The sequence below is a fragment of the Lacerta agilis genome, chromosome 1 (genome assembly GCF_009819535.1).
Source record: "Lacerta agilis isolate rLacAgi1 chromosome 1, rLacAgi1.pri, whole genome shotgun sequence".
Lineage (NCBI taxonomy): Eukaryota > Metazoa > Chordata > Lepidosauria > Squamata > Lacertidae > Lacerta > Lacerta agilis.
This window is the reverse complement of record NC_046312.1, coordinates 28,094,617-28,107,484: the sequence shown is the minus strand read 5'-3', so window position 1 is coordinate 28,107,484 and position 12,868 is coordinate 28,094,617. Positions and strand designations below refer to the sequence as shown.

The window sequence follows — 12,868 nt, the reverse complement described above, 5'->3', positions numbered from 1 at the left end:
CATTGCCCCTTTTATGCAGCTCTCAGCAAATTTCAAAATAGCTGTCCCTAGGCTGCTTTGGAGTTTAAATAGAGAGACTTGATGGAAAACTCAGAAAAAGAAATTGTTCACAAAACAGAAAAAGGAATGCACCTCCCCACAAACACTGCAACAAACTCCAACACATCTCTGAACTAAGCTTTGACACACAACGGGTTCCCCTCACACGTGGTTCCCAAACTCACGATCGCGAGTGGGCAGTTGTTGGCACTTTGTATGGAAGCTCTCATATCGTATATAAATCACAAGATATTACTGGGTAGGACTTGCATTTGGTCTGTTGATCATGCGTAAAGCACAAGCAAAAAAATGGCTTCCTAGAGGCCCAGTAAATTGTTTTATCACTAGCTCTACTGGGACAGGGAGCCTCCAGCCATGGGCCTAATTAGGGCTAATGAGGGCTCCCAGGCCTTGACGGTTGGGCCTGCTAAACTGTTTTAGGTGAACTTTAGCTACTGTTCATGGGCCCAATGTCAACCACTGGTGATTGTCTACCAATGGTGACAGTGGGACCATTCACACTGCCTAATCAGTTTTCCTAGGCCACCTATAAGATGGCAGATTAAGTGGAGGAACCACAACAACCCCTGTCAGTCATCGAGAAGGACTGTCCATACCAGGACAAGGCACACCCCCTCTGTCTCCTCTTGATTCAACCAGACCACACCTGGCCCACCTCAAGTTTTCCTATGGGCCTTATCTGCACCTAGACTGAAAAGCAAGGGGCTTTTAAATGTTCATCCACCACACCAAAAATTTTCTTTTCTGGGTTTCCTACCTCCCCGCCCCCAGATGGGTTCCAAAACAACCCCAAGAACTAAGTTGCTTTCATTAAGATTCGGGCAAGGAGAATTCTGTCAAGCACCTGGAAGGCTATACTGTACCAGAAATGCCTGGGGAGGGGAGGAATGGCAGCAAAGCAGTTGCCCAGAAATGGATTTTATTCTACAGACTCTCCTTTGGCCAGAATCCAGGATGAATTTTGGAAGCTTTCCCCAGTATAAAAGCCGCATCTGTCACTAATTTCACTACAAGATTTTATTTCCACATGCTCATGGAACTGGCAGCTGCTGCATTCCCACTGGCTTTCAAGTTATAACTTGTGGCCAAGCATTTCAAAATCCAACCATCTAGCAGCTCAGGCATACAAACAGGAACCTTACTGTAGAATTAACCCACTTTAAAAGGCAGGGGGAAAGCTACACTGCTTGGATAATCCCAAGGAAATGCACACACTCCTGCTTAGCTTCACTGAAACAATCGCAGGCTCACAATCTCAAGGGGGGAAAGCTAGCTTCTGTGCTAAGAAATCTTTGTAATTACTCTTTGAAAGGCAATGGGGAAATAAAGAGAATGATAACATGCCTTTTGGAAGGAAAGCCGCTAGCTGCAGTTGGCATTTCAGCTTTTAATTCCGGCTTGGCTCTCTTTCGCCCCCTGCAAACAGATACATGGAACTGCAACACTGAAATATGGGAGCATCATCACATTACCACAAGAAAAATGGGGAATGCAAGAGTAAAACGAGAGAGAGAGAGAGAGAGAAATGTTGAGATTACTCTGAAATACACAGAGCTAGAAAGGCAAGCTTGCTTTCTCCTTGGAGCTGTTCCCACTCAAGCATCCTGGGTCCAGGTTTATTCCACTTTTGTGGGAACATCCCATCCGCAGCTCATGGCTTTTACCACAACGCTGTACAGCTTGGTCCAGGCCTCACGCACATTCACATTGAAAGCGGGGCCGTGGCACTTTTCCAGCATATACAGCAAGGATTCGCCCACAGCCTGCAAATCAAACAGGAGACAGCAGAATCAGCATTCAAAAAGAAGCACACACCCTCCAGGCTCTTACTGGCATTTTACCTAGTGCTGTCAACCATTATTTATCCCCAGTTTGCCTAACAATAGACTACCTTGCTTTTTACTTCTCTGCCTCAGAGGAACCTGCAAGTTTTGTTTGGTGCTGGAGGCTGAGCTGAGTAATGGCTAATGAATTTTTCAGAAAGCTAATCCCATCCAGTCTAAATCTCCTCCAGGATTTATGACTTATCTCAACTGCAGAGTTCGTAGCTCTTATGTCACCCCAACTTTCCTTCTGCCATGCACTGGCAGAGGAATGGGAGTGCGGAGGGAACGGACTGCCTCCGGCACCACTATTCCGGTAGGGTACCATCGTGGCGGGGGCCTCGGACACATGCTGTGCACCCCCGCGCGCCACGCCCCCAGAACATATGCCACGCCCTCACAGGCGGCATACTACACCCCCAGGATGCGTGCCATGCCCCTACCTGCTCTCCACCCCCAGCAGCGGAGCATGCAGCTTCGCCACTGCTGCCATGCAGCCCTCTCCTTCATCCACCCAGGTCCAAAACAGCTCAGAAATCTGCTCACTATTTTGTGACTTATTCAGACCATGTGACTCTCCCCTCCTTAGCTCTCTCCACTGGTTTCCCATCCACTCTGGGATCCTGAGCAAGCTTTTTGCCCTCTCAAAACCCTCCATGGCCTTGTTCTTCCTCCTCAATCTGTACTGATTTCCCAACATGTTCCTTCCTGCAACACAAACCTGGAAAGCTGAGGAAAGAATTAAAAGCAAGTCAACAGTGCCACAGATACACCTCCTTACCGAAAAAGACTCCACCTTCACACCAACTGCCTGGTGTTTCTTACCCAGGTTGGCAAGGTATTCTTCCAGGCAGTGCAAGTTCTCCAAATGAGTCACGGCTGCATCTATTACCAGCATTACCTACCAAGCAGAAAGAACGACAAACAGGACAATCTGGTGTGAACCTTATGGAAGTAAAAGCACTCTAAAAGCCGCCTGCAAATGTTATAGGAGACTCTGAAAGACTTGTTCTGGATATCTCCATAAGCCTAAGAGCTCGGGTTAAGATGAAAAGGCATGCTTGAAGAAAATCTGTATTTAAGCATCATTTATATCTGTCTATTACACCAATCCTGCCATTTAGGGCCTCCAGCAAATGTTACAAAACCCTTAGGCAGAAAGCATGTTTGTGCAAGAAAAAGCCTGGAAACCAAACCCAAATCACCTGTGTGCTGATCTCTCATACACTTACCTCTTCTAGTAGCGTTTACACATGTTGAAAAGCTACCACAGCCAGTGTGGCCTGCCAAGACAGCTTGACATGGTTGCCCATGCAGTTGTCATGCATGACTCCCAAGGGACACATCACAGCAACACATTATCTGGCAGATTGGTGCTACAAGACACATTAACTACCCAATTTTAAATTCAACCCTCCTGGCTGCTCTGCCTTTCTTCCCACCTGCATGAGTTTTGATTTTGGCAGAGGGGAAATCACAGCCCTATAACTAAATTTCCTTGGTAACAAGCCCCCTTGATATGAATGGGATTTACTTCCTAATAGGTGTGTGCCCATCGGTGATTTTGTAGCCAAATTCAATAGGGAAAGTCTACCACTGGCAATTAGCTATGATAGCTAAAAATGGAGCTTCCATACCCAGAGAGAGTATAGATCTGATTACCAATTAATGGAACAAACAAGAAGGGATGGTTCTGCTGCGCCCTGCCTGTAAAAGTCCTTAAGGGCATCAGTTTTGGAGCAGATGAGGGTGAACTAACTGATGTTTAATCCAGACAAAATAGAGGTAATGGTGGGTAGTTGAGGGTTTAGTGTTAGAAGCGCTGGTGTTCTGTTTCTTTTGCACATACAGTAGTTTAACTCCTTTAAAAGTCAGCCACAGCTTGGGAGTACTCCAAAACCCAGCCTGGCAACTGGATGATCTTATGGCTGGAAATACCTTTTTTCAGCATGTGTGTCAGCTGCATCCTTCCCTTGAAAAGCCAGGAGCAGCCAGCTATTCATGCTGCGGTCACTTCCAGATTGGATTACTCTAATGTGCTCCATGTGGCTCAGCCTTTGTAGTTCATAAGCTTTGACTGGTCCTGAATGCAGCTGCCAGAATGTTTACAAGACCTGGCTTCAGTACAGCAACTACCAATTCATTTCCAGGCTCAAGTCTAAGTGTTTGTTTTAACTTTTAAAGGCCCAGTTGACCTGATACTAGAGTACTGTATCTGGAAAATTCTTTCCACCCACATGCCTAATCTTTATGATCATCTACAGACCCTCCAAGTGTCCCTATTTTCCAGGGACAGTCTGGATTTACAGAAGCTGTCTTGGTTTCTGGTTTGATCCTGCTTTTCCTTAGGACATTCCTATTTTCATCAGAGAAATGTTGGAGGGTATGGATCTACTGAGGCTCTTGTTGGATGTCTCCTGGCCTACTTGAATCTGAAGCCTGGCAGGTGGCTCTAAGAGACAGGGCCTTTTCAGTATTGGGATACAGACAGTTGAACACTTTGCCAAAAGAGGCTAAAACTTTCCTTCTTCACCAGGCTTTTTAAAGATAGTGTTTTCTGAGGCTGATCTTTGACTGCTACTGGTTTCTGCACCAACGTCATCCTTTTATTTGCTTGTCCAACAGACTGGTTTTTTTCAACTAAATTTTACCTCATCTATTCACATTTTGTACTCTGCCACCCTATTTCGCAGAAAGGCAGGACAAAAATGCTGAAAAATAAAACCTGACTAGCCATCATTGGGGGTGGGGAAGAGCTAGACTAAACTTGTTCTCGTTTAATCTGGCAATCTAAACACCCTATCAAACCTTCTCATTTATTTTATTTCTATATTTGTATTTCTTTCCTGACTTTCCAACAAAACATTGTCCAATGCAGCTAATGAAAAGAAAATTAATCAAAATGGACAAAGTAAAACAAATTAAAAACATGTCATATCCAAACACCAGGCATGCAGCAGAAAACATTCTATTAAAACCAGCCCACAGCTAGGTCAAAAGTCTGTCAGAAAAGAAAGGTTGCCTATAGGGTTCCTTGTCTCAATATTTTCTTAACACACTCTTGGAGTTAAGCTCATACTTGTCCTTCCTTCTTGCTCTGCTAAACTAAATCTAATTATTTAAATGTGATTAAACTCATTCCTAATCTAATACAGTTAATAGATTTATATTCGTTTTTAAAATGCATTTTCTGCATGCAGAAAAGTAATCAGGATAGATTCATGCACACAACTTTCCACAGGTACCTCTTAGACAACAGTGGTCCTTCGTGTCATACAAGTAGTTCAGATCAGAACACATGGGAATCATCACTGAAGCACTAGGCACCAATTAATATTTCCCCATTCCCTGGCAGTGTAGAATAAATAATAGCTTATTATAATTTTACTGACTTTGGTTTAAATGATACTTCTTGGTGAAGAGGATACACAAAAGGCTGTTGGTGCACAGCAAGAGAGTTTTAGGTTGAAGCTGCATTTGTTGACTGCAGTTTTTATCCCAAACTTCCTCCAAGCATCTCGGGGAAAATATGTAAGGTCGCCTGTATACCATTTGATCCCCTGTAAGGTAGGTCCACCTGAGAAAGAACAACTGGCCCAGATTTACTCAACAAGCTCCTTTCACCCCAAGAGCTTCATAGAAAAGTGGGGATTTGAACCCACGCCTCCCAGGCCCTAGCCAAACACGCTAAGCAGGATACCCCACTGCCACTTGCCAGCATAGCCTTTTGCTATAGTTCAAGACAATTACCAGAAGGACTCCTTGACACCTCTCACCTTTCTGATGTGTTCCAGGAACTCAGGTGACGAGAGGCACTCCTGAGGAGTAGAGAACTTCCTGCAGTTGTACTGGAAAAGGGGCAAGAGGTCAGGGTCCAAATCAAAAAGCCTGAAAGACATCAACCCAACAATTATTTGGCCTCCATACAAATTGTGCAGACATCCCATCCCATCTCTCTTTCCCATCCTCATGGAACATCTTAGCTTCTGGGGAGGCCCAAGAAAGAAAGCCAGTCACAGGACAAGGCTAATGTCAGGGGAGGAAAGGATGTCTTCTTCCTCTCTTGTACAGTCTCCTCCCCTCATGCCCAGCCTGCCTTCAGGGAAACAAACCAGGTACAACAGAGGACAAGGAGTGGTACTCAACTAGGTTTTATTCCAAAGGTAGACCTACTGAAATGAATAGGCTTTAGTAATATTCATTAAAGGGACCCGGGTGGCGCTGTGGGTTAAACCACAGAGCCTAGGGCTTGCCGATCAGTAGGTTAGCGGTTCACATCCCTGTGACGGGGTGAGCTCCCATTGCTTGGTCCCTGCTCCTGCCAACCTAGCAGTTCGAAAGCACATCAAAGTGCAAGTAAATAAATAGATACCGCTCCAGCAGGAAGGTAAATGGTGTTTCCGTGTGCTGCTCTGGTTCGCCACAAGCAGCTTAGTCATGTACACCGGCTCCCTCGGCCAATAAAGCGAGATGAGCACCACAACTCCAGAGTCATTTGTGACTGGACCTAATGGTCAGGGGTCCCCTTTACCTTTACCTTTAATATTCATTAATTCCAATAGGTGTACACGGAGTAAAACTTAGTTTATTACCACCCAGGGCATTTTTCTTCTCTCGGTACAACTTCCCCTGTCCCTTTACAATTGGTTTCTGGGAAAGAAAAATGGAGCCCCAGCACAACTCTCGGGCACTATCTCTGTTGTCTTTTCAGTGCCTGCTGAAAATGTTCCCCTATCAACAGGCATTTCAAGTAGCAATCTTTCCCAATCTCCATCTGTACTGGACTTGTTTTAAACAAATTTTAAAATGCCTTGTTTTATCACTACTGCCCAGTCACTTGAGCTCCCCCTGCGAGCACAGGCTGCCCAGGAGGGGAAGGCAATGCAAATGGAGGTCTGCCACCGCCCCTTTCCCCTTGCTCATCTCATGGTGCTCTTCTGCTTGGGAGTGGGACTGAAGCCAGTTTCTCAACTGAGCGTGTAGAAACGTCCCACTCAAATATGTGTTTAAGAAATGGGGAAGGGTCCATTCATTCCTGGTATAAACAGCAATCTCCATTTATCGTGCTGCAGCATCACACTGCTAGATCGTAGCAATAATAGGAGGTCGAAGATTGGCTGTTTTAGAGAAGCAGAGACAGAAAGACACATAGAGAGAAAGATGTGTGAAGTGACAAAGACCTGGATAGCAGAAAAATATGAGAACATCGTAAGCATTTTGCAAGAGCACTGGAAGATCGCCAGCACCAAGCTTTTCTCTGAAAAAAAAAATCTGAGTTTAGCACACACCATTTACTCCACCACAGGTGCTTTAAGTTACCACCCTTGAGCAAAAGAGCATAAGATTCTTGCTACTGCAAGTGTTGAAAACATCCTCAGTTCTTCTCGTAGCAATGACTTGTTTTGTTGTCTGTTTCCAAACTCCCTTTGGTAGGATCTGTTCTGCCCTTTCCTCCCCCCACCAACACACACAGTCAAAATACCCACTAACCACAGTCTCTTAACACAACATTCAAAGGGTCTTCACCTCCAGACTGCATTGAGATTAGACTCTCCCTCCTTCATTCCGTGACACAGCCCAAAATCCACATCAGCTTTTCGTTGCCAGGTTGCATTTCACACATGCATGTCATCCCTGGTGCCCTTTCAACCCTGACTGCCTCCCTAAGCGCATCTCTCTGGTAATTCACCTCCTAGATTGACAGGAACCCTTTTTTTCTATTTATATGGTACACATCTCTCCTGACTAATAAGGATGAACGAGAATCTGTTGCAATATCGTTCCATATACTGGCCTGAATTCTGCTCTCTGCTATTCGCTGAACAATTTCACACAGTGATATAAAACTTGTAATGGTATCTAAAAGAATGGTTTGCTCCATGCAGGAACTCAAAACTCGCAATCCTCCAAAGTCAAGGTAATGCAAGAGAATGGTGTCGTCCACCAGACAGGGGCTATAAAGCAGTTTGCAGCAAAATAAGAAATAAAAACTTGTAGCGGAGACTTCATAATACTACCTGGCAGCATGAGGAGAATACCTGCCTACCTCAACAACATTTACAGCAATCAGTAAGGTAGGCCGGTATCCTCCTCATGCTGCAGAAGGGAGGCTGAGAGTTATGAAGTAAAGAGATTAGATTTGAACCAGAGCGTTCCTCACTCAAACTCTTAGCAGCTACGCAGACAGTCCATTTAGGCTATCATAGACAATGGTCACTGGTAGGTTTGTCCTTTGTCACTTTATCTAATTGTTAAAAAAAAACACACATCTATGCTCATTGCAGTTATAACATCCTATTAATAACTTTGTGTCATGCACAAGGTAGCTGACTCTAGATTAAATAGTCTAAACAGTACCAGCCTCACTCCATGTAATTTGCTTTCCTCTATGATGAAAAATGCCTGTATTCCTAACCACAGCTTTCTGGTTTTTAATTAGAGGATTGTTTGAACGCATAAGAGGGTGCATTTCTGACTGTTAACTTTCCACAGAATGGAGTGTTTGCCAAAAGCTCTCTTAAAAACAAACACAAAGCCTATGTATGCAATGTTCGGCTGAGCACCCATCTCTACATTTTTGTTGATACTCTCAACACACTTAAAAGGGTTAGTGAAGCAAGACATCTCTTTGGAGACACCAAACCAACTCTTCCTCCACAAGTTTTGTTGTGTTACATATTCAATAGATAAACTAGCCTTAATAACGATTTCCATCATATTGCACAATACAGAATTGTCTGGAAGGGTTCTGATTTCCTGGTTCCTGCTGAAAACACAGGTGCTACAATGACAATTCCAGCAGTTGCTGGAAAAGTTTGCTGATTTTAAATTACATACCTTAGTTAACAATTTTAAATTTGAACTCTTGAAGAACCCATGTGAACACAATTCAGCCCTGCTAACCTGTCGCTTTCTCATTTGTCTACTCCTTCAGAAGCTTTGTGCATCCCTTCCAAGCTTTTAAGCACCCTCAGATAATTTTGTCTTCATATTCATTGAGTGGGTCTTACTGCATTTGGCTCAGAGAAACAAAGTTGTGTGTTTATTAATTAATGGAGCAGTACTACAGCTATTCAGTTTCCCATAAGGCATTTTTTACTGAGAAAATAATAGAATCATAGAATTGCAGAGTTGGAAGGGCCCATAAGAGTCATCTAGTCCAAAGCCATGCAGGAATGTCTACATATTTTTTCCTTTTTCTTCACCCTGTCCCCAGAAAGGCCACTTTGCATATCCCCCCCCCAATGTTCTCCACCTTCTCTCTCTCTCTCTCTCTCTCTCGCATTTGTCACCCGTCTGAGCCCTGAAACAACACCAAGTCCAAGTCATTGTGTGGAAAAGGCAAATGGGGACTCGACCACCAACACAGATCCTGCAGCCATTTGTAGTATCAGCAGTGTGTGTGTGTGTGTGTGTGTGCGCGCACACACACACACACACACACACACACACAAACAAACCCTTAGCAGGAAAGAAAAACTTTGCTTCCATCCCTCACTGCCAATAGCCTGCCCCACCCCTGAAAAATTACTAAAGAATAATTTATCTTCCCACAGGAGAAATCTCCTATTAACAGAGCGGAGAATTCCCAGAAGCTGTTTGCCCACCACTTTAAAGGATACCTTACCTACATTTCATTGCCCATTTTATATTACCAGCTCCACCCATCCATATTCTACACGGGGAGCTGGAGTTGACTGTGTTGGACTTCGATTCTTGGAAACTAAAATCTAACAGTCCTGAAGTCAGACAAAGCAAGTGGAATTTCAATGGACATGCTGCCACCCACCACACACAAGCAGCAGATAAACAGCTCTGTTCTCTGTATAGGACAACGGATCATAGCTCAGTGGTAGAGCATGCTGAAGGCTGGAGGTTCAATTTATTGTCTCTGAAATTAAAAATAACAAAGGATCAGATAGGAGGTGATGTGAAAGACCTCTGCTTGAGATCCTGAACAGCCACTGCCAGCCAAGTGTCGACAAGTACACAAATGATCTGACCTTGTACGAAAGGCAGATCTAGGGGAACACAACAGGTTTGATCACACCAGGTGCTCAGCTTCTGGGGCACTGAAACTATGACATCTAACAGAAGGCAAGGGGACACAGGATTTTGGCATTGCAAAGGGCACCCCTGAAATTTGAGATGCCAAGGTCTGTCCCTTGTATAAGGCAGCTTCCTAGGTTCCAAATTCCATTCTTCACACTATAGACTCTCCTCAGTCCATGTTGAGCAAGCCACGCTTACCTGCCTCAGTTTTCCTGTCCATACAATGGAAACTTAAAGAGTGGCTGTGAGCAGGTGGTGAACATTGGCTGCAGAGCAGCCTCTGCACACACCCCTCTGTGAATGGAGAGATAAAGTTTGTTGCTTCCTATAAAACCAAACACGGCCTTCCAGAGGCTCAAAGCCTTTGTCCCATCTGTGTCTCCCAGCTTTGTACTCCTCAGCTTCAGGGTTAATGGCATGCACCCGGGCACTCAGCTGTTCTCTCGCATGCACCATTTCCTCTGTCCTGGGACTGATCCCGGAATTAATCAAGCCTCTCCCCAAGGGCCAGGCCTGGCCTTGGCTCCCGTGAGTGCCATGTCACATGCAATTAGGAAGCCGCTCCGATACACTCTGCAGAGCTGAGCACATGCAGGAGGACTGTGGAGCTACTCCCTGATGGAGAGAAAACTCTCATCTCTGCCACAACGACAAGAAGATATGAAAGGGAAGACTTAGAGCTCACACACTGTGTTCTTGGCCTGTCTTTCTAAGCAGGTTGCTGGCCTTTAATCCTCATGGAGTTTCATATGAAAATCACATCAATACTTGCACCCTTCAAACCCATAGAGGTGCTATGTTGCCCAAGCTTACACCAAAGTAAGCCTTCACAGGACTGCACAAGCTCTTTTCTCTGTCTGGACTCATCTAATGCTTCATTTTCTAAAATGAAAAAAAGTCCTGCTGGAACTCAAGCCTGTCTAGAAGTCCCCTCTTTCTGTCCCAGAAGCCTTGCAGCACAAGCCTATACGTGTCTGGGACTTACATTCAGGTAAGCTCATACAGGATTGCCACCTTAACTATTCATCACATATTTACATGGGTTTGTTGTGAGTGACTGGTGTTTATCAAAAGGCACTCTGCACATGCTCAGCGGCACTTGTTACTTTGCATATTCTAGGGATACTCCAGGGAACTGAAAGCAAATATTAGCAACAAGCTCTAGCTCAAGTCAAGTCCTGGTGTCTCGGGGGGGGGGGGGAATGTAAGAAAGAGAAATTATTTAATTATCCTAATTCAATGCTGTTTTATTTATATTAAATCTAAACTTCAGTATCCTAAAATATTGTCTAGGCTTTTGTCATCTATTTATTTTATTGTATAAGCTCATTTCCTCCCCAACTATGTATGTATTTTTGTTTGTGGTTTAAATTTTTATTTATAGTGGGGGGTTAGAGAAGATGGAGCCCCTCTCCCTCATTAGAAACTGAAACCAGCCCTGGACTTCTGGGACAAGAGCCCCAGCAAAGAGGTGTGTATGCGACCTGCAGATAGTCTCTTCTCAAGCCTAGACAGAGCTCATGATAGGCACCCACATGGAACAGTGATATATAAATGTGTTGTTGTTGTTGTTGTTGTTGTTGTTGTTGTTGTTGTTGTTGTTTTAACCAAGCTAATTTAGAGAGAGAGGCATTTTACTTCACCTATTATTACACTTTGGCTGCACAGAAAAACACTTCCATGTTGGAAGCAAGTCTGTGACCTGTGTCATATATAAATCACCTGCAAATAACCAAAGAGGGTCTACACTCGCATAACCAATACACACGATCTGCCCGCTTCCCCGCCACCACTTCAGACGTCCCACCCCTGTGATGTGCGAAGCGGACCAAACCCCTGCTAATAAGGAGCTTGTTCGTTCCCGGTAGAGATTCGCCACCAACAAACCTAAGCATTGAGACTCTGGGAATATGGAGCGTAAAGATCGTAGCGCAGAAGGTGGAACAAAGTTTTTCATCGGAGTCTTTCAAGCTGTGAAACCAACCAAGTTGGGTCAATATGGTCTTCTTTGTAAAGGACCGTCCCCACTCTTCAGGCGTCGTGGAGACACACCTGGCTCTTTGATTCTTCCGGGCAGATCCTCGATTCCCCTTACAGTCTTCCTCCTTTAAGGCATCTGGCCTCGCACATGTTCCCTCCAGCCCAGCCCAGCCCAGCTTGCCCCTCTCCCTTTCCCCCCTTACCTGGTAAACAAGACCAAGCCGTGCTCGATGGGGCTGCTGTTCACTTTCTCCCAGCTCTCTCGGATCAGCTTCTGGTCCGCGCTGGAAAGTCCGTCGCTCTCCATTTTCCCCGAGAGGCGCAACTGGAGGCGCAGCGCCGCTTGGAGAGCAAGAGAAGCAGCAGCCGCCGCCGCCCCCTCCCGGACGCGCAGCGAGGCTGGCTGTGCGCTCGGAGCAACAGGTGGCGACCCGGATCCCGGGGCGATCCCAGGCGCCCGGAGCTCGATCCGCTCACAAGGCACTTCAGATCCCCCTTGCGCTCGAGACTTGCGCTCCCATGGCGGGATCGGTTGCGCCAGGCAGAAGCGCCGAGTCCGCGCCTTGGCTACTTACTCCTTAGGGCGCCGCGTGGTTGACTTGAGGAAGATCCCCTCGCCTGGCCTGAAGAGGGACTCCCGAGTGCCCCAGGGGAACGCCATACCGTTGCTCGCAGCAGCCGCAAAGAGGGTGGGATCCTGCCTTTCTCAATCCCGGGTCTGATCTCCGAGGGCCAACCTCTGGCCTCGCCTCGCCGCCTCCTCACCGCGGCAGCACCTTCCCAGCTCCCAGCAGGAAGATCATGGCAAGAGGAGCTCTTAAAGGGGCAGCGCCCAACTCAGGCTCCGACGTTGCCAGCCTCGCACCTTTAAGTCAAGGGAATCCAGCTTTCCCCCAGCCGCCACTCTGTGGTTTTAACAAGTCCGAAACACGTAAGTGAGCTTTCTGCATCCC

The 12,868-nt window shown here is 45.8% G+C and overlaps 1 protein-coding gene across 2 annotated transcripts; it reads right to left on the bottom strand.

Moving 5' to 3' along the window:
* Positions 1–1,427: 1,427 nt before the first annotated feature.
* On the bottom strand, positions 1,428–12,313 carry NGB (neuroglobin). 2 transcript variants are annotated; one of them, XM_033142154.1, is made up of 4 exons: positions 12,119–12,313; positions 5,660–5,771; positions 2,665–2,784; positions 1,428–1,823 (listed from the first exon to the last, which is right to left on the bottom strand). In XM_033142154.1, the coding sequence occupies exons 1-4, from the start codon at positions 12,220–12,222 to the stop codon at positions 1,677–1,679; spliced, it is 483 nt and encodes a 160-aa protein (XP_032998045.1). In that variant the 5' UTR covers positions 12,223–12,313; the 3' UTR covers positions 1,428–1,676. The 2 variants fall into 2 exon arrangements, with proteins under 2 accessions (XP_032998045.1, XP_032998056.1); XM_033142165.1 differs by lacking the exon at positions 12,119–12,313 and adding an exon at positions 9,511–9,536.
* Between the last annotated feature and the right edge of the window lie 555 nt (positions 12,314–12,868).